Below are 26,265 nucleotides of genomic sequence, written 5' to 3'. Positions count from 1 at the left end.
ATTGGATTACTTTTTTTTTTTTAAAGCACCTACTGGTAATTTCCATTTTTTAATTACTGTTGGGGAGGCCAAGGGTAGCTCTTCAACCCAGAGGTGTGGCTCCATCTCGTGTAAACATATTTTTAAATTAGCTAGCTCAGATTCTGCTAGCAGGGAACCTGTGGCAGAACAAGCTTCATTCCCTGCCAGAACCCTGAATACACAGGGTTGCCACAGTCCATGTCTCCACATGTAGCTGTTCAGGGTCTGGTTTTGAACTAGCTAGATTGAGGACCGAAAGCAGTGGTTCCAATGTTCTTGGTCCTCAATCTAGCTAGTTCAAAACCAGCCCCTGGACAGCTACATATTGTAATCATCTCAAGCGCCTCCTAAGTCTTAGATATCTTCTAAATCTTTGTGACGTGGGCTCCTAAGACCTTACATCTATTATGAAAAATAGGATTTGAGGCATTGCTTTAAAAAAGCATTACCTTTTGTCCATGGTATGATAACTAGTACACAGGAATGAGCTGGTCTATAAGGTACCACCCTGACCTGCCTTCTATAACTTGAGGCTAACATAGCTAACTACCTCTCTAATACCTATGAGTGTGTAACACCCACCCCTTCTAAGTATCCTCCGCCCCCACCCCCTTCTAAGTATCCTCCGCCCATATTATTTTTTCCTTGGCCTCAAAGCCCAAGGGAACCAAATCCTAATGATGTCAGAGGAAAGATTCCTTTATTTCAACAGAAGCACTTTGTGCATGTGAATTTAGTATTAATGAAAGCCAAGAGGTAACTACACTGACTGTGAGCGCCAAATGAGAAGCAACAAAGTGTGAGTTTGCTGCAATGCTGTTTGTATTACTGTAATGCCTAAAGGCCAGCAATGTTGGAGATCTGTAAGGGCTGGTACAGGAAGAATATACAGAGAAAAGAGCGACCCTGCCTGGAAAAGTTTACAATCAACAAGCAACGTGGAACAAAGTGAGAGCTGTGGGAGAAGAGACAGCAAGGTGCAAATAACATGAATTAGCACAGATTATCAGTATGTGCAACCAATGCGCATAATAAATGCATTATCAGTAGCAATAATGTTGACACATGGTAGCATTAGGCACTACAGCAGAGGTAAGTCTTAAAGAGGGATAGACAGAGCAAAGTTATAGTGAGGGGAGTTTCATGGAGACATTACCCCATGAGAGATGAGATGAAAATAAAAATTAATGTATGCTCATGAGAAAAGTGGCTGATCACAGCCAGAGAGTAGACAAGAGTTGATATTGCAAGAAAATAACAGAAAAGGTAGATAGACTGGGTGTGTCTGAATCAAGAAGGCTCTTGTAGGTAAGGACAAGAAGAAGCTGGTATTTGAAGTGGAGAGAGCGAGAGCAGTGAGCCAGATGTTTTTAGCAGTAATATTTCGAATAGACTTGAAAGGAGGCAAGGCCACTGTGCAGAATCATAGTTCAGATGCAACAGTACTTGGAGAGTAGGTAAAAAGGAAAGGAATGCTCCAGCATGCTACAACATCTCATGTATTCAGTGTCCCCACATTTCAAATGGTGGCTGGGGCACTTAAACTAAAGCTTGTTAAATGAGCTTTAGTTAAAGCGCTCCTACCGCCATTTTGAAATGCAGGATGCTGAATACACGAGACACTGTGGGCATTTTAATTACAACAGCTCTCAAGAGCTGCTCTAATTAAAACGCCCTGCCCCACAACCTTGAAGCACATGTATAGGTACTGAAGAAATGCTTAAAATTAAATTACAGCTCTTCAGTGCTAACATACAGGCCCCCTGGTCCCCTACCCTTGCTATTTCAAGCACACAGTATCTCCAGAGAAAGCCTCAGCCAATTGTTTTGAATTATGTTGAAGTGTATGATCTCATTGTGCATGTGCATTTCAAAGTAGTATTTTTTCTTTATTGAGGAGAGATTTCTAGATGCATTATAGTATGACAGTCCAATTACAGATTGCAATTCAATTACAGTTACTTCTGTAGCATCTTGTGATGGCTTACCATTTTCAGGAGAAACAATTACAGGACAGTGCTAAGAAATATAATCTGCCAGCTGAAACCCCCATGAGCATTCCTCATTTGATAGCTTTACTATACAACTCCACATTTTCATTTTTTGCAGACCAAACAGTGTTTATTTTATCAGCTTAGCTCAATTCAGAAATGCTTTCTGCAGCCATTGTGTCCTACACAAATTTCCTTTCTGTTCCAGAAGTTATGTTCAATAAAAAGAAAGTAATCACAGTGCAATGCTATTATTAACTAATTACTAATTTTAAGGGCCATCTGAAAATAGGACCTATTGTGCAAGGCACTGCATGAATACAGAATAGCAGGCGATCCTTGCCCTAAAGAGCTAATAATCCAAAGAGACACATGGCGGGGGAAAGAGACATGACACACAAACAAAATGAATTACATCACATTAGTTGCTCTCAAATGGATTATAAGCTCTACCGATCACGAATCATGCACGAGAAGCAAAGATAGGCCAGCCTTCAAACTCTTCAAGTTAAAATGCCAGGGGAGAAGGTATTAGAAATGATGCAATACTGGGGTCTGACTGCTTTGAATTTATCATCTTCCAGTGGCCCAAACAAGGAACACTTAGTTATGACTGTACTAAGTGTTTTAGGTATGTAATTTTCTTCATAACCAAAACACACCATATTCTACGGGTCCATTCCATCAGCTCTTTGGCATACAGAGAAGGCACCTGAGAAAAATCAGTCTGAGATGCATTTTTCTTTTCTATTAAAAGTCTGGTTTTGTTTCTAATTTTTTTTTCTCCTAAAGTGTCTCTTTTGGGTAGGTGGTAAATATACAGGCAGTCCTTGGACTTATGACACAATTGGTTCCTGAAAACCATGTCTTCAGTTGAAACGTTGCAACTCGGAACCAATTTTCTCATAAGAAGCAATGTCATAAATGGGGGACTGGCTCCTGAATCAAGGCCCGATACCCTATTTTCACCAAAAATACCCCCAAATGTTGTGCTCGATCAATTATAGATGAGTAATATAGCTACATTAATGTATTTATATTGTAAATAGCAATCATATTGTATCAGAAGGACTTCTTTGAGGTGACTTTGCTGGACTTTTTCAAAGGCTCTTGGTTGGACTTTTTGAAGGGCTCTTGGCTGGAGTCTTCTCAGGAGTCTTGGCTGCAGGTTTTTCTGGAGTCTTGTCTGCTTTCTTAAAGAATGTGTCCAAGGAAGTTTGGGCAGATGTTCTCCAGGGAGATGGGTGACAGAGCGAACTTGTTTGCTGGCGTGACATTGCATCAGATCAAGTGTTGTACAGTTGAAACTGACATCATAATGTTGAACCACAGTGTTAATTTATAAACGTTGTAAGTGCAAAACGTTGTAACTCGAAACGTTGTAAATCGAGAACTGCCTGTACATCCAAGTCCCTTCCAAGAGAGAAGGCATGGTCCTGACTGATAACAGGGTTCTGGATACACAACACTTCCAAATGAGCACTTGCACAAAGGAGGATACAGAAGCCAGTGGGCCTTCTTAGATAAGGGTTTGTGAAGGTGAGGAAGGGTTCTACAGTTCAGCCCTTAGTTTCCTACCAGCTCCTGTTGCCTCCTTCCTCACTTTAGAAATGCAGGCAGAAGAAGCTAGTATGCACCACGTTTTGCTTCTTTAGCCACTCAAGGGCAGAGGTAGCACCATTTTCCCTCTTTCAGTACTACAGGAAAGAGAAAAGAGGCATGAAGGAGGACTGGATTAACCCTTTAGTTGGCCCTAGCCAAACAAACACATGGGCCCCTACTCAATAGTGTGTGTGTGTGTGTGTGTGTGTGTGTGTATCGCCACTCAATAATTATAGCATGAAAATAAGCACACCTGGGTGCCTTCTTCACTTGGGGCCCTAGACATGTGCCTATTCTGCCTATGCATTAATCTGGCTCTGGCACCAGGTCTAAACTGAAGTTGCTGAGGGAAGGGGGAACTTTTTGACCAGTTCAGTGACCTACTGAAGTGTTGTCTCTACTGATTAAATGTTTGATCCCTTGAACAACTAGGATGACAATCCTCAGCCATTTACACTCAATGAGATTTCTTGCCAGATGTATTCAGTCCAATCCAGTAAATTGATGCATATGAAGGGTGACAAAACTACTTCAACAAAATCATCAGATTCCTGCTACCATCCCTGCCCCCCCACAAATTTCACTTCTACAGAAACAAACACGTGGTCAGACAGAAGCTATTCTTGAAGAGTTAATTGGGTCAGCAGGTTTGGCTGGGGTGATAAGAAGGTGAGAGATGTCCCTCTACCCCCACCCAGTGGTCATAACGAAGGGAGGTCAGCATGCAAGGACTGAATCATTCATGCAGCAGCTGTCCAATAACATGGTAAGATTAGCCTGTGCCTCATGGCCTGCTGTATGGAGTACATTGCAGAGTCAGTGCACTGGAAGTCTTTTCCTCTTTTAGAATTTGCATGCCAAAGGCTGGATTTTTTGGCTTTAGGATACAGCCTTTAATGAGAGAAGTGATGTACCACTGTGTCTCTAAAAGCAGCACATGGAGGAACTCTCTCTCAGAGAGTGATAATTCCCTCTCCCTTCCTCTCAATTATTTCCACAGAGTTGCAGTTCAGTACTGGAAATGCCTCTGGTGTACTAACTAACCAGGCTGACTAATGCATTTCTGAAAAGAGAACCAAGCCTTCACCTGTTCTCTGCCTCTTCCTGCCCATTCCCTAACTTCCCGTATGTATGCATGTGTGCAAGAAAAAAAGGGGAGAGTTCCAAACATGTACTGCACTTTACCTATGGATGTCCAGGGCCAAACTCCAGACACCCTGCACAGAGGACTGAGGGAAGAATCTTAAAACGTAATGCAGAAGCACAGCCAGTGTCATATACTAGCCTTAAATCCTGTTTACTGATGACCTGGGGTATCAACCCCTAAGCACGAGGTGGTGATGTCAAGTATTTTTTGTACTTATGATATAAATTATGATCTCATCCATTCAAAGGAGAAATGTTTATAAGTAGTATCCCAGCAAAGAGAGATAGGTGGTACCATCCTGAACGTTTTAACCAATATTTATCTCCTTTCTTAAAACATGGTTTTAGTTCTTTGTTGTAGCGGATATCTTCCTGCCTCCCACACCATGCTAATGCCCAATGTGCATCAAACCTGAAAACCTGTATTTCAGATTGTTGCGGCTGAGCCTGTAAAAGAGCTGCCTTGGAAGCCAAGGTGCAGCAGTGTCACACTTCAGAGCTGTCAAGAATTTTATACAGGTTGAAAGATGAAACAACAGGAGAGTTTATGCAACATTGGCTCTAAGAAAGTAGCCTTCTTGGTTACTCATCCTACACCTGACATACAAAGCAGATGGCACCTGGCAAATCAAAAAGCCATGCGTGACAATTTTTCCCCCTTTTCAACCAGTGATTTCATCAACACAAAAGAATATGTTCACAGATCCCTTCCAAGGCCTGAAGTCCTAACATTAAAAACCATTTTAATATGTTTTAATACGGAGAAGACAACATTTGTATAAAGATGAGCAATGAGAATTAACCCAACCATGGACAGATCTAGGATTCTGAAAGGGGGGTGGTACTGTTAGTGTGGTGCATCATCACACGTAACACAATATATACTTTTCTCCCATTAAAAGCCATAAGAAGTTTAACTAATGAGATTGAAACAAAAACAAATATAACTTTATTGAAAGGTGCATTAATTTGCTATATCATCTCATAAGAAAACAAACGAGGCAAAAAATAATCAAAAGATGTTTCATTAGCTTTGCAATCATTAGCAATAAATATACATCTCTTTTTTCAGATTCATAAAACAAAACCTAGCCTTCTTAGGCATATTGGCAGTGGATACAATGCTCCACTGAAAGTTATTTCCGCACCTGAGTTAATGTGCACTTGAGTTAACACTTCTAGCTAGACTTAAAAAAAGTCTACAGGACTGTGAAATAGGAGGTCCACTACCAAGACCCAGTAGCAGACAGCAGAATGGCAGAAAGAAAAACAGCTTAATTAGTGGAACATCAAGATCATTAAAAATGAGTGAGAATCATTAACAACTGTGGAATGAAGAGTTTAGAAGAAATTAGGTAGATTACAATGAGCCATGAAGTCAATTGATTTCCTCACTGCTGCCTAAACAGAAATGCTGCTGCCACAGCTAGGCAGTTGTTTTTAAATTTTGGGTGGAGCAGAAATCAAAGCGGGGTGCGACTGCACCACTGCACTCCCACCCTGGGCTTTGCCACTGAACTGAACTGCTCTGCTCTGTCTCTTATGCCCTCTTCAGTTTTCAGTATCTGTGCCTTAGCGTATCAGTGCTCAGGGGGGTCTTTCCATTTTCATATTTTCTGTTGGTCATTTCATTATCTAATGTGTCAAAATGTCCTTTTAAAAAAAAAACCTGTAAGAGTTAATAACTAATCTCCAGCTTCTTCCAGCACAGGGTTCTGTAAGAAAGAAAGAGATATAGGAAACACAAGTATGATCTACCTTGTTTCCTTTTTCTGCATTTTAGAAAGGTGGTTCTTGAGCATATAGATAAGTCTGGGAAAATATAAAAGGTAAAACAAAGAGTTGCTCTTTACCTTTGTGTAACACTCATGCTGCCTTTGGGACCCTAATCCTACTTTGGTAAAGTACCATCCCCACCAACAAAAGTAGGCTCAGCAGAGCCTGAAGTTATTTGTACAAAAACAAAGTTGTTCATTTCAGCGACCTTTTCAAGGAAACTGTGTGTGTAAAGACAATGGAAGGTAGAAAGAATCTGGTTGTTTTCCCGAGTATTTCTCAAGGAGAATATCTGCTTAGTGATCAGGTGAGATCTCCAGAGCTAGAGGGATTCAGCATAAGAAAATCAAAGGCTGTATAACTGAACAATCCTAGGCACGCCTTATACATCAGGCAAAGAAAGTCTTCTAGGGAGCTGATGAGCCAACGTAGCAATACAATGAATATTGCACATGGTGACTCTCAGGGAAATGACATCTCTGTGACAAGTCCCATTAGACATACAGTGCTGCCTTCTAACAATTATGGGCCACATTCTGATATTCATACTTGAGCTGAGGAGCACACTACTCCAAGAGTGAATAATGAATTCAGACAGGACTCTTTAGGGAGCAAGGAGCTACTCAAGGAATATGAAGTGATGAGAATCTAGCCCTATACTAGTGACTTATGGCATGCATTACCAGGGGATAGATCTGCATTCGGTCAGACACCTCAGCGATCGACAGCTGCAAAAACTCCTTGTGTTTGACCCAGCTGCAAGACAGTGGAGGAGATTTTTGCTCTAATTTCACAAGCTGCATGACAGCTTGTAAAAATTTTACAACATGAGTACAACACCTAAAGCAATAAAGCCTGCGAGAAATGTTTAAAATCAAGGCCTTTGGGATTGTGTCACTTATAAATTTACCATACTCATAGCCAAGATTTTTCCTCAGAAATGCAGCACTGACCCACAGGAGCTAGTCCTCAGTGGAGTCAGCTGATGTCCCCCCTTTTCAGATGAGGGAGAGCCTACAGATGTACACAAAGCTGTTCAATAGGGGAGGCAGAGCAAAAGAGAACTACATTTTGTGATAAGAAAACCCAAACATTTTTTCATAACCAGGCACAAAGGAGAAAGAGGCTGTGGGGGCAGGGGTTCTCTCACTTAATGTAATGATTGTTCATTATGAGGTGGGGGGAGCGACAACTTCTGTTGTTTGTATTTAGAAGGCACAGGCTAGAAAAAGACTGTTTCTCCTCTTGCTTTCTTTTGTCATCTGGAAAGGTTGGGCAGGGTACAGAGTCAGAGCAGGATAAGAGGACAGCAAAATACTTTGGCAGGTATTCAGTCAAAGAAGAATCCTGCTTCTCCTAAGCACTCTATAAACTCTTTTCCTTTCATTTCTCAGCCAATATTACAAGCCAGGTGACTGGCAGCAACTTTTTAAAAGCAAAAACAAAACCCCAAAGCATGATCCAAGCATTAGAAATAAGTCCTTTGTATTTTTTTTTTAATGTGGATCCACTTAAGCCAGTACCTTCGAATAACTTCTTTGGATTTACTCTCTGCCATGTGAGAAGGTGAAGATCCACGTCCGTTCCAGCTACACACCGTGCAAACCTCATTTGGACACGATCATCATCAATCATTCCCGCTGAGCACGAAGCATGTCAAAGGGAAACAAAGTAGAGACTGTGCTGCAGCACTTGACACCACCCGTTCCCTGTGCCTGCACTGTTATGATGCATATTTTCTTTCATTTTAACCAGCCTTTTCCCCCCAAAATGCTTGGGAAAAGCTATGATGGTTTCAGTGGAAGAAAATCTCCCCCTCCCTCACCCCCACTCCTGAAAAACTGTTACAGCTTTGCCACTGTGAAACACTCTGAGGAAATAGCCTGGCATCTTCCCATTGTAAATGCATGCACGTTGCACGCAGCAATACATTTTTAAACATATGCATAAGCTTCGGTTCAGGCTGAATGGAATAAAAGGAAGCAGCACAGGGAGAACAGCCTTTGTGGCACTGCCAAACATAGTTTTTAAAAGGGCTATTCATGCCAGAACTCCATCGGATTTCTCTAGCACACCGTTCAGATTGCTGACTGCTCCATAATCTTGGTCAGAGGCGGCTGATTGTCTAAGAGGAAGCAAAAGGCTTAAAAGAGCAAGAACCAGCATCCCTTTCTTTTTCAGGAAGCTTTGGAATAAGCTGGGATAAACATCAGGCAACCTATGGGACCCCAGCAGCATGCGAAAACCAGAGCTGGAAGACAAGCTGCAGTCCCATCGAGACACTTTCTATCAGCTTATCTGGAGCTTTAAAAGGCCCCCCTCCCTGTTTTTTTATAGCCCTTCTTTGAACCAGGACACTCAGTGGATGCATATTAGTTTATTACATCCTGACCCCTCAGCATTGGGGTATTACTCATACCAGTGGAACTTACCTACATGTGGTGCTTTCTGATGCACAAGACACTGCAGCATGCATAGCTTTAGCAGCTGTACTCTAGTGCCTAATACAGGGGGAAAAAATCCTCTTTCAGTTTAGTGCACACATCCTTTTCTTTCACCTCTGGCAAGGCATGACAGCATAGAGAATCTGTAGTAAGCAAGCAAGGAGTTTCAGCTACACATTCCCCCCTACCCCATGTCCTTTCTTGTGCCAATATAGAGCTGCCAGGACACTCCTTTCTGCCTAAGCACATCGATGGTCCACACTGGGGGCAACACAAATGAAGTAACTGAAGACAGGCCCCCATTAAGAGAGCCTCCAACACTGGGGACTGCAGTGGGCTACCTTCAACAAGAACTCCCTTTCTCTTCTATCTTATCAATCAAGTTACTTCATTTTAACATGGATCACAGTGTTCAGGGCCCTCACTGCAGAGAAATACCCACCTGCCAGCTTTTCCAGCTGCTTAATCTATTAAAATGACATAGAGATGTATGCAGATACGTCCTGTCATGTGTGCCCTGGTGGCCCATGAGTATCTCCTGTTCGGGTGAATTCAGGCCATGAAATAACCACCTCAAATAATTCAAACTAGGTGAGACAGGCATTGGATTTCAGTTTAGATATACAACTCTGAGAGGAAATACTCGCACAGGGAGCCAGCAATGATGGGGAAGAAAAATTATCTGCAGATTCCTCATAACCAACTGAATAGTGTAAGATACTAAGCACATTGTCCTAAGTCTAGCAGAGCACTTCAACACTTGCTTATTTTTAAGCACACAAATAGTCCTATTGATTCCAATGAGACCATTCACATACTCAAAGTTAGGTGTAGATTGAACTCGCGGAGAATCAAGGCCATGCTGTGAACATACAACTTCCAGGTAACCAAGAACATCTAAACAAGTGACCTTGCATACAGTGTATTTTGCCCTATATCAGGGTTTTAGTGCTGGGGTTGTAGAACCACCCATATCATCTTGGCTCCATATAAGCACAGCCAAAGGAGGACTGGCCTAGACCTCACTTGCATCCAATTTTTAGCTGTTAGGAAGCGTAAAAGAAACAATAACCTTATAAAGCACCACAAACAACTTTACAAACCGCCACAAACTTAATAAACACAAATGCAAACGTCTTGTGGTCTGAAGCATGTACTCACCCAGAAGAGAAGGTTGAAGACAAACATTAGGTACTTGATACACTGGAGACAGTTGTGAGCCATGCTGCACCTCTTCAGTTCTAGGAGAAAAATAAATGAGAGATCCAGGTAAAAGACAACGTACTTGTTTCCCTTGGGGGACGTGTACTTAGCCTTGGTGGCTTTAGGGCCTGGATTGGTATGGAATCCAAAAAATGAGTTGCTGGCAGCTCCAAATTGGCCGCCATACATGCTGCTGTAGCGACGGAAGGCGCCATTTGGAAAACTGTAATCCTTGCTGTCCAAAGAAGGGCTCCTGTGATAGGTCGATTCATCGGTGCTAGACCTGCGCATGGTGACTTCCGAGTGGTCCGTGGTTAGTAGTGATGCAGTAGTTGCTGAGTGTTGGCGGTGGGGGCGATAGGCTTATTAATTATTTTCCTCTTTCCTTATCCCCCTATTGCTTTGCACCAGCTGTTCTTTGGCCTGCCATTCTGTCAAGGAGTTAAGCGTGCAAGTTGGTGAACTGGAGTCTGCTTAGCCAGGAGTAAGGGAACAGCGTGCTTCCGCGTGAGAGAGACTTCTGAACAAGAAAACATTCCCTCCGGTGTCACACTTTCCCCCCCCGGCCCGCCCCGCTACCAAAAACAACAAAGAGAGAGAGGGAGAGAGACACTGTACCCAAAGCAACAAAATTTAGAAAAAAAGTTGGATCTTGCACTTATCGCAAATGCCATATAAAACCTTGGCTCCACATGCCACCTGCTTGCACAGGGGATGCTGCACAGCTTTGTGGGCAAGAACAGAAATTATCCAAAAGGTGAACAGATCCCATGCCCCGTTGCTCTTAGCCACATTGCTCTGCCCTGAGATGCTCCGCTCACTTTAATGATCCCTGTTTCCTCTCACACAGACAGAGCCTATGGTAAGTGAGCCACGGAGCTTCATTCACAGTGCTGCTGACACTCCTCTGAGACTCCAGTCCAATCATGCTCTCTGCTAGTATACAGTCACAGCTCTGTGGTCCATCCCTGCATCTGAAGCGAGAGGCAGAGAGAATGAGCTTTCTTACTGTATCTCATGAATGCAGGCTCAGCACTCTCGCTGGCTCCTGCCCTCCCCCAGCCAATCAAAATTATCCTCAGACAATATTACTCTCTCACCCCCACCTTCTTTAAAATAAAACCTCCCCTTGGTTTCTTCTCAGCAAATCCAGCATGAGCTGCTTTTAACCAATCAGCGTGCAGGTGGAGGGACCACAGCATGTATTTTAGATTTCACCAAGTCCGTTCCCTTGGATAATTCTGTTCTCCATCAGCCCAGTATATGCTGGAACATGGGGTGAGTTTTAATCATCCCAGCTGCTAGCAGCTCCCGAGATTTAGTTCTTAGCAAGGAGCAACTGAATTCAGATGTAGTCTGAAATGCAATCGGTCTTTAAAGGACTGAGTATGTCTATATGACAGACTGAAATATTCACACTCATACAGGGAGTGTTGATCACATAGGACAATCAGAATTTTGACCAAAAAAATCATGTATCCTTTGCACATGTGTTTTGTAGGAAATTCTATTAAAAAAGCTAGCTCAACCTGTCTACTAGGTTTATCGTGGAGGGGGGCACTCTCCTGTTATACTGTTACACTACTCAGTGTAAAGTTCTGCCAGTTCCTTTGCTTCTCTGCCAACATACCTATCTCTGTCTTTGTCCTGTAGCCTGCTAGGTTGACACGTGGGGGTATCACATTCTCAAACTGGCTGCTACCACGCTGACATTTCAACCACAGTTTCACCAAGCAGTCTACAATCTCTCATACAGTCAAACAGGGGTGGCCAACCTGTGTCAGGGATGCCGAAATGGTATGGGCAGCCTGTGTGTGTGGCACTTGTCAAACCAGGGAGGGAGCAAACAGTGCAGTGTCAGACAGGGCAGGGAGCAGAAAACAGAGCAGCAGATTGGTCAGGGAGCAGAAAGCAGAACAGATGATCTGACAGAAGGAGGGGATCAGTCATACTCAGAGAAAATATGGGGTTAATTTGTGACATGCCTGCCACAAAATATCTAGTTGGGGCTGGTCCTGCTTTGAGCAGGGGTTGGACTACATGACCTCCTAAGGTCCCTTCCAACCCTCATTTTCTATGATCTTTTTTTAGCCCCCATTGCAGTAGAACTTCCTCAGAAAGGGAGGCTGGGACTATGGTTACATGCATGGGCTGAGCCCCAGAAGAGCTAGGCTCAATTCCCATCTCTGCTGCATGCTTCTTATATGACCTTGGACAACTCTTTAGCCTTCCCCCTGTGCCTCACACCCCCATTTGTAAAATAGGAACATTGCTATCGCCCTTCTCCCCTCCTTTAAATGTCATGTTAATTTGGACTGTAGGGTTGGGAAGCAGCAACTGTCACTGACTGTTTCCCTGGGGCAGGGCAAAGAGGTAGCTACTAGCTAGCTGGTGTTTTTAAATGGCTTGCTCAGGTAAAGAAATAATCAAGTTGAAAGCAGGGCTCTCATAAGAGTCATCACCACGGCACCAACACAAATCAACACAGACACAGACATCAATTAATTAGAGAGCAAATTAGAGAAAGTGAGATGCGGTGGTTTCACATGGTTCATTCTCACAAACCATCCCCTCACTCAGTTCATTTATAAACTGCTATGCTAGAGTCTAATGGTTCTCATTCATCTTCTTTCCAGTATAAGAATTCACCAGACACAGGCTGTTAGCATTTTTTTTTATGGAAAAATTTTTGTGTCCGAAGTCAAATCAGCCAAATCAATTCCAAATCCGTGTGAATCATTCAAGAACCATATGAGACCCTGCTACCAGCAAGTATCCTCCACCCCCACCTGGGGCTTCAGATACTTCCAGATCCTTTGGCAGGTGTTCTATGTGCAAGCCCAAACCTGGAGGCTTGGGGTTCAGTTGCCCTGAGTTTTACATGCCCTCAGCCGTATGGCTGCAGGAGCAAGCTAGGGAGGAGTCTCCTTTTTTTTTAAAGGAAAATTTTTCATCTTCCAAGCCAAATCAATTCCAAATCCGTGAGTCATTCAAGAACCATATGTGGCCCTACTACCAGCAGATATCCTCAACCCCTGCCTGGGGCTTCAGATGCTTCTAAATCCTTTGGCAAGTATCCTATGTGCAGGGCCAATCCTGGAGACCTGGGGTTCAGATGCCCCTGAATTATAATTTGCCCTCAGCCATATGGCCACAGAAGGAGTCTTCCATTTCCATAAAGCGGGTGCAAAGCCAAGATCTTCCTACTGGAAGAGAAAGTGGGAGGTCAACTGTACATTAGCTCAGTCAAGGTCCTACCCTGCCAAGAAAGTGGTTTTCCCCTGCAAGTAGGACTACTGCCTTAATGGTCATAATGTTCCCCCCTGGTCATGACGAAATATCTTCCCTACAGTGGGTTAGTGCAGCCTGTCTCCCTGACCATTTTTGTTTGTTTGTTTTTGTGGCCTATCTCCTATTAGGAAGAAAACCTCTGAGCACAGGACTGGACACTATGCGCTCCCAGATTCTAAGTGTGGCTCTGATCCCACTTGCCTCTGAGCCTTGGGTGAGCTACACCTCACCCATCCCTCAGTTTCCTCATTCTGTTTAAAGAGGCATTTTTCACAAGGTGGGCTCTTACAATCCACAGCTGCTATCTGCTTCCTCCCTTTTCTCTGATATACAAACCCAGTCCCAAAAATAAAGTCCTTGTCTTTCAGGGTACAAGCACTGTTCCAAACAAACAGAATTTCTGGGCTTCTCATTCACCGTTTACTTTTCCTGAGACTGTCACTTCCCCACTCTGATTCTTCCCTGTGCCTGGGAAATAGGGGCATATGAGTTCCTACCTAATCTATCACAGACTCCCCAAGCAGTCTTGCCTTAAAGCATCTTTTTGGCTAAAACCAGATGTCAGCTTTATCTCCAGTATGATTGTCTGGGGCTTTCACTCCATCAAAATGGGTGTAGGACTTACAGGCTTCAAAGGTAATTAACTCCATTAGACCAGATTATCCAGAAGGGGGGCGGAGAGACAGTTTTCTTTGTACTTCACAGGTACTTAAAAGTAGGACAATGGGCTCTTCACTCTGTAGGATTCCAGAGTAAAAGGCTTTGTCCCTGGAGAAATCTGGTGTTTTTAGCCTTTATGTCTAGTAAAATGAGGGTAACAATACATCACTATCCCCCCCTAGTAAAATAGGGGTAACAATACATCACTATCAGTTAGGGGTACTGTGAGATTAAACTCATTGATGCCTTCAAAACACTCAATATGAAATATAAATTTTCATTTCTACCTAGGAGAACTTTTACAATCTTTGCAATCTCCTATGCCTGATGAAGGGTGCCTGCACCCAAAAGCTGCAAATAAAGCAATTTTTTTTGGAAATATCTAGTTGGTCTAATAAAAGGTATCACCTCTGTCACTAGTTTTGATTCAAAACACTCAGATATTGCAGGCAATATCTCTGCAGAGAAAGAACTGGTGAAATGAAGTAATAGAGTAGCATTACTAAATGGATACCAGCAGGCCATTTCTCAGGTGCCAACATAATTCCTTTGTATCTTCAGGATGTATAATCTGTGTGGGTGGTGATTCATGTTTGTAAAACACCCTTTGTGAGCATATAAAAACACACATGCCCATGAGCATACATTAATTGGTGGACAATGTTGCACGTAGACAATGTTGAAATAGTGTCAGTTGATGACTTGGTATTGACTGTGGTGCTCCACAGTGTTGCTAAAGTAAAACAGAGGCCAATTCAGCATTCCCATTGTAAATCCTGTTCCTGAGGGTCCTACAACTAATCCATACTTGCTGGCATCCAGATGAAGAAAGAAGCAGAAGTACCAAATCTGACGCTCTCTTAAGGTAGCAAATCATCAATTCCCATTAGAAATAAGCAACAAATTCTCAATTTTCTTTTGCCTGCCTTCCTCTTTTCCCTTTCAACCACCCACACTATAGATCATAGGGAACCGGAAGTAACCTGACAGCTGAGAGGAAGAAAGTACAAAATTATTCAAAGTTGCTAGAAACTCAGTCCTCAATGCAAAGGGTAGATTTATTTATAAAGTGAAGCAGAAGAGAGGAATGCCTTAAAGTGGCTCCAGAATAAATAATAAACAACAATGTGTAGTGTCTACCTTTCAGACAACAGTATATCTATACTGGGAGAGGAAAGAAGAGAGGCAGAGGCCTTTCAACACCTCACCTGAGGTATATATCTTGTAGTAATGCCAGTACCCTAATGGGCATCTTTTAGCAAGGTGCTTCACAGTAAATCTCTCTTTCATATCTGTGTAGAGCTAATATGTGATATATAATAATTTAAGCCGCTGGTAAGATTCACCCTCAAAATCCACCTCTTTTGAAATCAATCATTTATGCTCTAAATTAAAAACTGTTTCATAAGAAAGGGGGAAGGGGAGGAAGCTTTTGGCATGCTTAAACGCCAAGCCCTTGAAACAGTGTTGTACCACAGGGCTAAATACTGACTTGGACAATGTATATATTCACATTAGAGTAAGAACCTCTCTGGCATCTGTATAAGGGTTACCTGGGTTGTATGCTCCAGCGTATACAAGTAAGCAAGACTATTTACCCATTTTCTGCCTTCCTAGAGAGGGAGGGAGAGAAGTGTTCAAAAAGTGGGTAGAACCAGATCATCAGACATAGCAACTGAACCAGTACCAGACAGGCCAATAATACATGAATGCTCCCCAAGAGTACAGAAAGAACAGAGAAGAAATGGTATCTGCAAGTCACAGTGCTCCCAGAGGCTTCTGGAAAGATATCATAGCTGGTATGCACCCATTTGCTAACAGTGGGCCTATATTCACAAATGAGGCCCCGTTTATCTTTATTGCTCATCATCATAGAATCATAGAAGTCGGGTCGGAAGGAACCTTGTAGATCTTCAAGTCCGACCCCCTGCCTGGGCAGGAGAAAAAACTGGGCTCAAATGATCCCAGCTAAGTAGGCGTCAAGCCTCTTCTTAAAGACCCCCAGGGTAGGAGCCAGCACCACTTCCCTTGGAAGTTGGTTCCAGATCCTAGCCACCCTGACTGTGAAGTAGTTCTTACGGTTGTCTCATCTAAACCTACCCTCCAGCAACTTGTGGCTGTTATTCCTTGTTATGCCAGGGGGCACAAGGGGAAACAAAGTCTCTCCCAAACCCTTCTGGTCCCCCCTAGTGAGTTTATAGACAGTCACCAGGTCCCCCCTCAGCCTTCTCTTGTGAAGGCTGAACAGGTTCAGGTCCCACAGTCTCTCACTGTAGGGCCTGCCCTGTTGTCCCCGGATCATGTGGGTGGTCCTCCTCTGGACCCTCTCCATGTTGTCCACATCCCTTCTGAAGTGGGGCGCCCAGAACTGGATGCAGTACTCCAGCTGCAGTCTGACCAGTGCCACACAGAGGGGGAGGATCACCTCCTTGGCCCTGCTAGAGATGCACCTGTGGATGCATGACAAGGTGCAATTGGCCCTGCCAACCGTGACCTCGCATTGTCAGCTCATGTTCATCTTGGAGTCAATAATGACTCCAAGATCCCTTTCTGCCTCCGTGCTCTCAAGAAGGGAGTTTCCCAATTTATAAGTGTGCTGCTGGTTACTACTGCCCAAGTGCAGCACCCTGCACTTGTCAATATTCATAGGTTCATAGTTTGTAGGGTCGGAAGGGACCTGAGTAGATCATCTAGTCCGACCCCCTGCCATGGCAGGAAAGAGTACTGGGGTCAAATGACCCCAGCTAGATGTTCATCTAACCTCCTCTTAAAAGTCCCCAGGGTAGGAGCCAGCACCACTTCTCTTGGAAGCTGGTTCCAGACCCTAGCTGCCCTGACTGTGAAGTAGCGCCTTCTGATATCTAACCTAAACCTACCCTCTGCCAGCTTGTGACCGTTATTCCTGGTCACTCCTGGCGGTGCTCGGGGAAACAGTGACTTCCCCAATGCCTGCTGATCCCCCCTGACTAGTTTATAACAGGCCACAAGATCCCCCCTCAGCCTTCTCTTTTGGAGGCTGAACAGGTTCAGGTCCCGCAGCCTGTCCTCATAGGGCCTGCCCTGTTGTCCCCTGATCATACGAGTGGCCCTCCTCTGGACCCTCTCGATGCCGTCGACATCCCTCTTGAAGTGCGGCACCCAGAACTGGATGCAGTACTCCAGCTGCGACCTGACCCGTGCCGCATAGAGGGGGAGGATCACCTCCTTGGACCTGCTCAAGATGCATCTGTGGATGCATGCCAAGTTTCGGTTGGCCTTCCTGACTGCCTCTCCACACTGCCTGCCCATGTTCATCTTGGAGTCAGTGATCACTCCCAGATCCCTTTCAGCTTCCATGCTGACAAGAGGGGAGTTCCCCAACCTGTAGGTATGGTGCCGGTTGTTCCTCCTCAGGTGCAGCACCTTGCACTTGTCTGTGTTGAAACCCATCCTATTCTTGTCCGCCCACCCTTGTAACCTGTCTACGTCAGATTGTAGCCTGTTGCATCCTTCCAATATTGAAAAGCATCTTGTTTTGGTTAGCCCACCCCTGTAACCTATCCAAGTCTTGCTGCAGTCTTTCCCTCCCTACTAGCATGCTCACCTCACCCCAAATTTTGGTATCATCAGCAAATTTAAACAGGTTGCTTTTCACCCCATCGTCCAAATCACTGACAAAGAGATTGAACAGCGTGGGCCCAAGAACCGAGTCCTGGGGGACTCCACTGCCCACTTCTCTCCAGGTTGAATATGACCCATCCACCACCACCCTCTGAGTGTGACCCTTGAGCCAATCTGCAATCCATTTGACTGTGTAGGCATCAATGCCAGTCACCTAGTTTTTTAATGAGGATGGGGTGGGAGATGGTGTCAAAGGCCTTGCTGAAGTCCAGAAAGACTACATCCATGGCAACACCTGCATCTAATGTTTTTGTGACCTGAGCATAAAAGGCAATCAGGTTGGTCTGATATGACCTGCCCGTAATGAAACTGTGCTGGTTGCCCTTGAGCATCATCCCTGAAGCCGACCCATCACAGATGTGCTCCATGATGATCTTCTCAAAGAGTTTCCCTAGGATTGAGGTAAGACTGACGGGCCTATAGTTGCCCGGGTCCTTCCTCCTCCCTTTTTTAAAGATGGGGACCACGTTGGCTATCTACCAATCATCTGGCACCTGGCCCGAACACCACGAGCGCTCGTAAAGCCATGCCAAGGGCCCTGCAATAACCCCCTGCCTGGGCAGGAGAAAAAACTGGGTGCAAATGATCCCAGCTAGGTAGGCATCAAGCCTCCTCTTAAAGACCCCCAGGCTCCCTCAACACCCTGGGATGGAGAGCATCTGGACCCACTGACTTGAACACATCCAGTCCCTCCAGAAGCTCTCTAACCCAGTCCTCCCCAAACTGAGGTCTGGAGGCATTCCCTTCAAGTCTGTCTTGCATCACGGTGGGGAAGTCCCGGTCCCTGCCCAAGAAAACAGAGGTGAAGAATTGGTTAAAGGGGTCTGCTTTCTCCTCTGGCGCAACCACCAGATTGCCCAGAGGTTCTTGCAGGGGCCCCACATTACCCGGTGCTTTCTTCATCCTCCCTATATATTTGAAAAAGGACTTTTTATTATCTTTGATTTTGGATGCAAGTCCTAGCTCTATGTCCACCTTAGCTTTCCTGACAGCCCCCCTATAGGCCCGAGCAGAGGAGGTATACTCCTTTTTGGAGACAGCATCCATTTTCCACATTCCCAACCACACCTGTACATTCCTAGCCAGTGGCCAGTTCACTTGGATTCCTATTTATAAAAAAGCAAGCACCATACAATCTCACTGAGAAGCTTCATTTGTGTGGATATCAGTTCCATGCTCAATTTATGTTGTAACAGCCTTATTCAGGAGTGTGAATGCAAGTATCATATGCTGAACAAAAGCTGACCTATGAAACAGAAGAGACTGCAAAGTAATAAAGCCGAGCTAAGCCTTGGCACCAGATCGAGACTGTAACAGGTTTTGATATTAAAGGCAGATTTCTAACAAATTAATTATCCCTTTATATCCTCTCTCAGAGCAATCTCATCCATTCACAGGGCTTTAGCAATCATCTCCATGATGATGGCTCACAAATCTACCTCTTCACTCCTGACCTGCCTCCTTCCATCCAACACTATCTTGGCCTGTCTCTGACATTTTTGCCTTACCATTTCATCTTCAGCTTCCCTTAGCAAGAAAAAAACCAAACTCCTTATACTCTTCCCCCCCTGTGTTGTTCAACTCCCCCTACCCCCAACCTTTTTCCTACCATTCCCCCTTGCCACATCAGCCTGTAGGCCGGGGTTAATTTTGGCCTCTCCCTCTCTACTGTTCCACCCATCCAGGATGTGTTCAGATTCTACTAAGTCCACAACAGCTCCAAGGTCTGCTCTCCTCCCCACACAACCCCACTACTGTATCCAAATCTGTCCACCCCTGACTTGATATCAAGTGGAACCAGTGGGCTTCAGTTCAAAGGGCCTTGTATCAGGTCCACCTTATGTCTACCTTGATTATTGCTTCCTCCTCCACCATAATCTCTCATGACCCCTACCATCAACCCCTTCTTTGCAGACAAAAGCCACCTGCTTAATTCATCCTTTTCCTCCATCAGTTTGATCTTTGAGTCATTTCCCTGGTGCCAGACTGCACTTCTCATCACCATCTTCAAAGCTCTATGTAATGATCCTTCCATACCTAATCAAGAGGTTCCATTTTGCATTACCTGCCACCAGCTTTGCAAATGTCCCTACCCTCAACAGCCTGATTGTGAGCTTCTCACAAGCTTTTCCACGCTGCCTGTTATACCTGATATATTCCAAAATTCCTCTTTTCATCTATAAGGTGCCTTCCATGCCCTTTCTTGCCAGAATTTTTTTATGTGGTGGTGCTGATTGCAAGATGGTCACAGGAAAGAAAAAATATATAACAAAGGAGACACGGCACAATAAATAATCTATATTTATGTGTCACAGACTTCTTTCAACATGGGAATGTGCAACACTGCACTCTGCTGGCTGTAATATGACACCTGCTAAAGAGTGCACACGTGTGTGCTCATAAGAGTATGCTTGTGTGAGAATTCACCCTGTCTTATAGCGGCTGGCTGCAAACTACAGAAAGTGAATGACTTCATACTATTACAGGAGTGTAACTGTTTCTAGAGTTAATATGACTGTTCTATACAGGAGGATTACAATAAATCAACAATTATAGGTTCATTAATATATACCAAATCCTTTAACATTTTAATTAAATGCATGTACAGAGACTTCTACATAAAAGCATTAAACTGATTGTGGCAGACAAGGTTCTTTGGGTAAATCTGATATCTTTTATTAGACCAATTCAATAAAAGATATCAGATTTACCCAAAGAACCTTGTCTGCCTATGTCCTTAGACTAACATGGCTACAACCTATACCCCTTAAACTGATTGTGCTACTTATCCCTTTCTTCAGCTACCTAACTAGTAAGCACTCTTTTTACCCTTTCTCCACAGCACTTGCAACTGAAGAACTCAAAAAAGCCTAGAAAAACAGAAATGTTACCTCATTTGATTTGTGTGATAAAACAAAGGATTGGGCCCAGTGGTTCATCTTCATTAGCAATTAATCATACAGTCAAGAATTTTTGACAATATTTTTGCACCAAAGTATATATTCTGATCTGGTAACATTTCACGCTCATTTTGCATGGGTGTAAACGAGTATAGCAAGACAGCATCAGGCCTATGATTTAGCTTGATGGTGTCATACATAACTGGAATGGTGAAATAGGCTTTTCTCTGTTCGAAAAAGCAGACAGCTGTCTTTAAACATAAGCATGGAACAATTCTGGAGCACTGACAGAAAGCTAAATGATTATTAACTGTATGCCTTTGCAGAGCAGCACTCCTACCCACAAGATGAGGAGCAGACTATCTGATGAGTCACTGTCACTGTCTGCTACCTTGACCATCAACAAGCCAGCCTACAGTAGTCCTTCCCACCCCACTGCCCATGCTGTTCTCCTTGGTTTCATGACACTCCACACCAAACGGAGAGAGGGGGGTTGGAAAAGTCCCAATGGTAGAAAATGAAAGCTGAACCTGATGAGGTGAAATCCTAAGAATTTGGTGAAAGACCGAGATCAAGCAATTTGCCTTCTTGCCCCTGAATCCTGAGTCCTCCCTGTAACTCCACCCCCTAAGGAAGGAATTGGAGTGAAGTAGCAGAAGTCAGAGGTGGTTATCAGGTCCAGAGCTCCATACAAAAGTAGCCTGAGCCTGGTTATGGTATTCATATACACACACATAATACCTGATTACAAGCGAGATACAGCCAAAAAGCCCAAGATGAGGTGGGCATGCAAACACAACTACCTCCTCGTTTTGTTCTGGGCTGTCACCATAGGCTTCCTCTGTTTAAGGAGCACTGTTTTGGATTATCATGATCAAGGTGACATCTTAAATGAGGATTATTTTAAAAGCATTTTACCACTGAAAAAAACACCAAAAAATGCTTAAAACCAGTGTATTACTTCATTGAAAAACTGGATTCAAAGTTAAATGAGAAGGTCTTGGGGATTTGCCTTGAATTGGTTTAGTCCAATTGAATGCAGTCCTTCCCATTTTATTTCCACAGGTCTTTGTTTTGGCATTAGCAATTTCAGCAACTATAAAAGACTATACTCAGTTGGGACTGAGCACCAGGATACAGGAACTCAAATGATACTACAATAGAGGGAGATAAGGAGGGAAGGGCAGCCAATAAACACTAGGGATTTGCCCAACTTACTGAATTCATAGGCCTTTTGCTGTCCACAGCCTTGTCCATTTTTTATTTAAAGAGTTAATAGTCCATTGAGACACAATTCCAGATATATTTTCTTTAATCCCTTTCCTTTTTTTTTGTTCCTGATAAGGAAATTTGCATGAAAAAGGATCTTTGCTGCTTAATAGCTCATCTTATTCTGCTTACATGTCACCTAAAGTCATGATCTTTGGTTCATGGCATAGTTAGTTGCTATGGAAATAACAGAATCAGAGACAGAAGAGAGATCAGGGCATGATTTATAGTGACCTTTATTTACATGTGTGCAAAAGTTGCACATTCAGAAACCTTCCCATTCTCTGTGTACAGCCACCTACAAGCAGAGGAACCTATCAGGCACATTCAAGTGTGATAGAATTTACCTCCATAACTCCCACCAGAGCCTATGGGATTTGCTCCTGGATACCCTAGCAGCAGCACACCTAAATGGCAATACAATGAAAGTATATACATAGGTGTGTGTATGTGCAAATCCTCTGGAGTCAGTGGAATAAGTCTCTTTCACAGAGGACTTTGGATTAGACCCAGAATTCTGTGTGTACAACTAGAGACCTCCTTTTCCATATTGGGTCCTTTCAGTTCTTGTTACCCACTTTTCTGCTAAGGGGGGATATTTAATCTATGTTTTGTACTGCTTCATTCTTTCTTATATTAAATGTGCCAAGCAAGGGGACTCCCGCAGTTTACCTAGAAATTAGTGTTTTATTTTTTTGAGTCCTGAGCAGAGACAATTATTGCTTCAGATGAGGGATAAACAGGCCCATCTAGCAAATGAACTCTTTAGAGGTGGAAGTCCTGTTCTTGTGCCACTGCCTTCAGTAACAGAGAACAAAGAAACAGAAATGAAGAACATGCTCTGTGCAGTCTATAAGCTGAGTTGTTGCCCAAAGAGTATCGTTATCAGTCATTTCTATGCACTTTCAGTAGCTCTTTGCAGAGTCAATGCAATTTATTTGCAAGATCTATCTCTTAAAATGAGCTTGCATCCTCTAACCTGTGATATCTGCTGAGGTTAAAAAAGACACTTAGAACATGCACATAGGGTATACGTGCTCTTGCTGGGCACGTCTACATGTGCAATAATGTGCTGTAATTATGATGCATTAAGTTTAGTACCTGTAATAACAGGTTCTAAACTTACAGCACACATTTTTACATGAAGCTAATGTGCAGTAAACTAATTCTACAGTGCATTAATGCATTAGCAGGGCTTTTGCTGTGATGCGCTAATGCACAGTAGAATTAGTCTACTGCACTTTTAGCATCTCATGTAGACATACTTCTTGTCTACTAAAAAGTAAGCAATCAAATACAAAAATTACTGTAACTACAGGCAGACTTGGGAATTTAAAATGGCAGACACTCTAAAGCAACTGTAAAAAGGAAGAGAAAAAGTCCAAATATCGATTGTAAAAAAAAAAAAAAGGAAAAGAAAAAGGAATATCTATAATATAATGTAACACCCATACACCCTTAGGGTTGTTATATATTGTGTTTTTATATGGACAAGATGACCTGTTGTTCTGGCAATGTGCTCTGCACATGGCAAGCTGGAGCCTGTATCTGGGCAAAGTGTGTAAAACCCTCTGGACTGACTGGCCAGAGGAAACAGAAGATCCTCCAGGTAGGCTGGTTGGGAGAAGGATTGGACTGTGGCACCCCCTCCCTGGACAAGGCCAGGGTGATGTCATGCAGAGGGAAATAAGGTGGGCTAGGCTGGTTTGCGGAGGGGGAGAAGCTCTGCTAGGGACTACTGAAAAGTGAAGTCTTCTCCGAGGGAGAAAGAATATCCAGATAGCAAAAAGAGAAACTCGGGTAGAGGAGAGAGAGGGGAAAACTGTCTCAGTGTGTGGAAAGTCCTTTCTCCCCTTTTCTTCCCCCTTTTTTCGGTTTTAAGGGATTAATACTGGAGAAGAGAGTAGTATTGGTTTCTTGGGTTGGTTGGCCAGGAATTAGGCCTGACAGTTTTGAACAGGGTCGAAAGCTGAGATTTTCTGATCCTGCCAGCTTTGGGCCAGGGTTGAGGTTTCCAACTTTTTGCTCCCAGTGCAGCTGCGGGCCCAAACTAACTGCAGCCTCGGCCTTAGAGGGTAGGCCTGGCAACAAGGGGCCCCTTGCAGCGCAGAACTCAATGAACTCAAGAAGCGTCTCAGGACTCTCCGGTGTGGGCCCCCCTCTCAAGCCCACTGCGGAAGGGTCCTGAGCTGCTTCTTGAGATCATTGCACTGTGGGGAGCTGCACTGCAAGGGGCCCCTTGTTGCTCCTGCAGAAGTGGTAGAGTGCCGATCTTTGCTCCCAGGGAGAGGCTGAGTGTGTATGTGGGGAATGACTGCAGCTTCAGACAGCATGCACACACCCCAAAACTTCCGGGCTGGATAATATGGCCCACTGAAACGAAACTGCAGGACAAACTCCCAAACAAGCCAGGCTGATTAATGGCTACAGCTGGTCCAACCCCACAGCTTGACTGAAACAAAAGATAATCAAAACGGGGAAAAGCCAGGCCTACTCTAAGGCCGAGGCTGTGTGTAGTTTGGGACCACAGCTGCACTGGGAGCAAAAAGTTGCAAACTTCAACCCCGGCCCAAAACTGGCAGGATCAGAAACTCTCAGGTTTCCACCCTTCTCCCCCCGCCACCAAACCAGCCTAGCTCACCTTATATCCCCCTGCATGGCATCGCCCTGGCCTTGTCCAGGGACAGGGTGCCACAGTCCAATCCTTCTCCCAATCAATCTACCTGGAGGATTTTCTGCTTCTTCTGACCAGTCAGTCCAGAGGGTTTTACACTGTTTGCCCAGATCTAGGCACCCACTTGCCATGTGTTTGAGCACATTCCCAGAACAACAGGGGCCATCCTGCCCACATAAAAACACAATATACAACAACCCCAAGTGTGTGGGGGTGTTACAAGAACGAATATGCCTACAGAGGTTGTCGAATCTCCATCCTTGGAAGAGTTTAAGAGCAGGTTAGACAAACACTTGTCTAGGATGGTTTAGATGAGGCTCACCCTGGCTGCACCAGATGGCTACCTGAGCTCCTGTGATTCTATAGCACATTTATAATATCAGGTTTCTGAGTTTTGTTGGAAATCTGTATATTGCAGCTTCAAAATGATCACTTCAAAATGCACCTTTGCTTTATTTTTCATGTCTTTACAAACTGGAGCCAAGATTCTCAGAAATAAAAGCCTACAGGGTAAGCTTCTACATCTGTATTTAGGATACATTTCAGAAGTTCTGAGTCCTTGGCAGTTCTCACTGATTTCAGCAGGAGCAACCAAGTGTTCAGCGCTTCTGAAAACCACGTCACTTAGGCCCTAATTCAGTATAGGCACTTAATTTGTAATTCATTGGGACTTATGTACTTAAAGCCAAGCACATATTGAAATCCTTTACTGGCTCAGAGCCTTTTGTAGGGGTTGGTGGTTGAGATTTTCTGAAGAGCTCAACTGGCACCTAATTCCCGTAGGTCCCTTTGAAAATCCCAGCCAATACAGACAAAAATCCCTGTTTTTGAAACAGACCAAACACAAATATCAGCATTGGGGGGAGGGGAGGGGGACGGTCAGCAGTTTCTTTCAAGTCTGTTTTGGGGTTTTTTTTAAAAATATTTAAAAGATGACAATCTCAGAGGCCAGGTGAAAGAACATTACTTTTTATAATAAATTAAGCCACAGAGGCTCCGCAGTGTGTATGCAGAATATAATCCTTATAAAGCAAGCTTCACCAGAGAGCACTTAAAATTAAAACTGAAATATGAAACAGACAGCAGCAAATTAAATGGCTTAAAGAGAGTATTTCATAGGGAATTATAAAGGAAAACATGAGGTGACTCTGAAATAATCACATGAAAAGGGAATGCACCTGTTCAAGAAAAATGTGCCTGGCCAGATTTATGCTTCATCAGCAGCCATTATCCTTTCTTCTTGATGTTATAAGGAACCATGGGGGCTTATATCATCCTATAAACCAACAGTAAACAGCAATGCTTCTTTTTCTTTGACATCTCTGTAGTGTACTCAACCTAAATGGGGGCAGGAGGGAGGGGGACAACTCTGCTACTTGAGAGATCTTTTGTGCAAGGTTGGGCATAAGCCTTTGTCTTCTCACTTGCCACTCTGCAAGATACCAGAATAATGAGATCTCAGATCTATTGTGAGGAGTAGGATCAAGAGAAACTTCATCATAAAATGTTGCAGGTCATCACACACAGTAAGTGCCTTAAAAGTAAACATTAACATTCATAAGAGACTTTTTTTTTTTTTTTAACTGTGGTAAAGGTATTTAATAGGGACCAAATTCTCTGCTAGAATA

The 26,265-nt window shown here is 43.7% G+C and overlaps 1 protein-coding gene across 13 annotated transcripts in view; it reads right to left on the bottom strand.

Annotated features, from left to right (window-relative positions):
* The window catches only part of TSPAN4 (tetraspanin 4), an 861,113-nt gene that overhangs the window by 364,977 nt on the left and 469,871 nt on the right, over nt 1–26,265 (bottom strand). For 11 of the 13 annotated variants that reach the window (XM_090032439.1, XM_090032433.1, XM_090032431.1 and 8 more), the window contains one exon: nt 10,142–10,221. In XM_090032439.1, coding sequence (XP_089888565.1) covers nt 10,142–10,204 — 63 coding nt within the window. In that variant the 5' untranslated portion in view covers nt 10,205–10,221. The other 2 variants (XM_090032440.1, XM_090032428.1) reach the window with 2 other exon arrangements.

The sequence above is a fragment of the Crocodylus siamensis genome, chromosome 2, assembly GCF_052110815.1.
Source record: "Crocodylus siamensis isolate JL-2025a chromosome 2, ASM5211081v1, whole genome shotgun sequence".
In the NCBI taxonomy this organism is placed as follows: Eukaryota; Metazoa; Chordata; order Crocodylia; family Crocodylidae; genus Crocodylus; species Crocodylus siamensis.
Note: the sequence above shows the minus strand (reverse complement) of the source record. Positions and strands in the feature narration are given on the sequence as shown.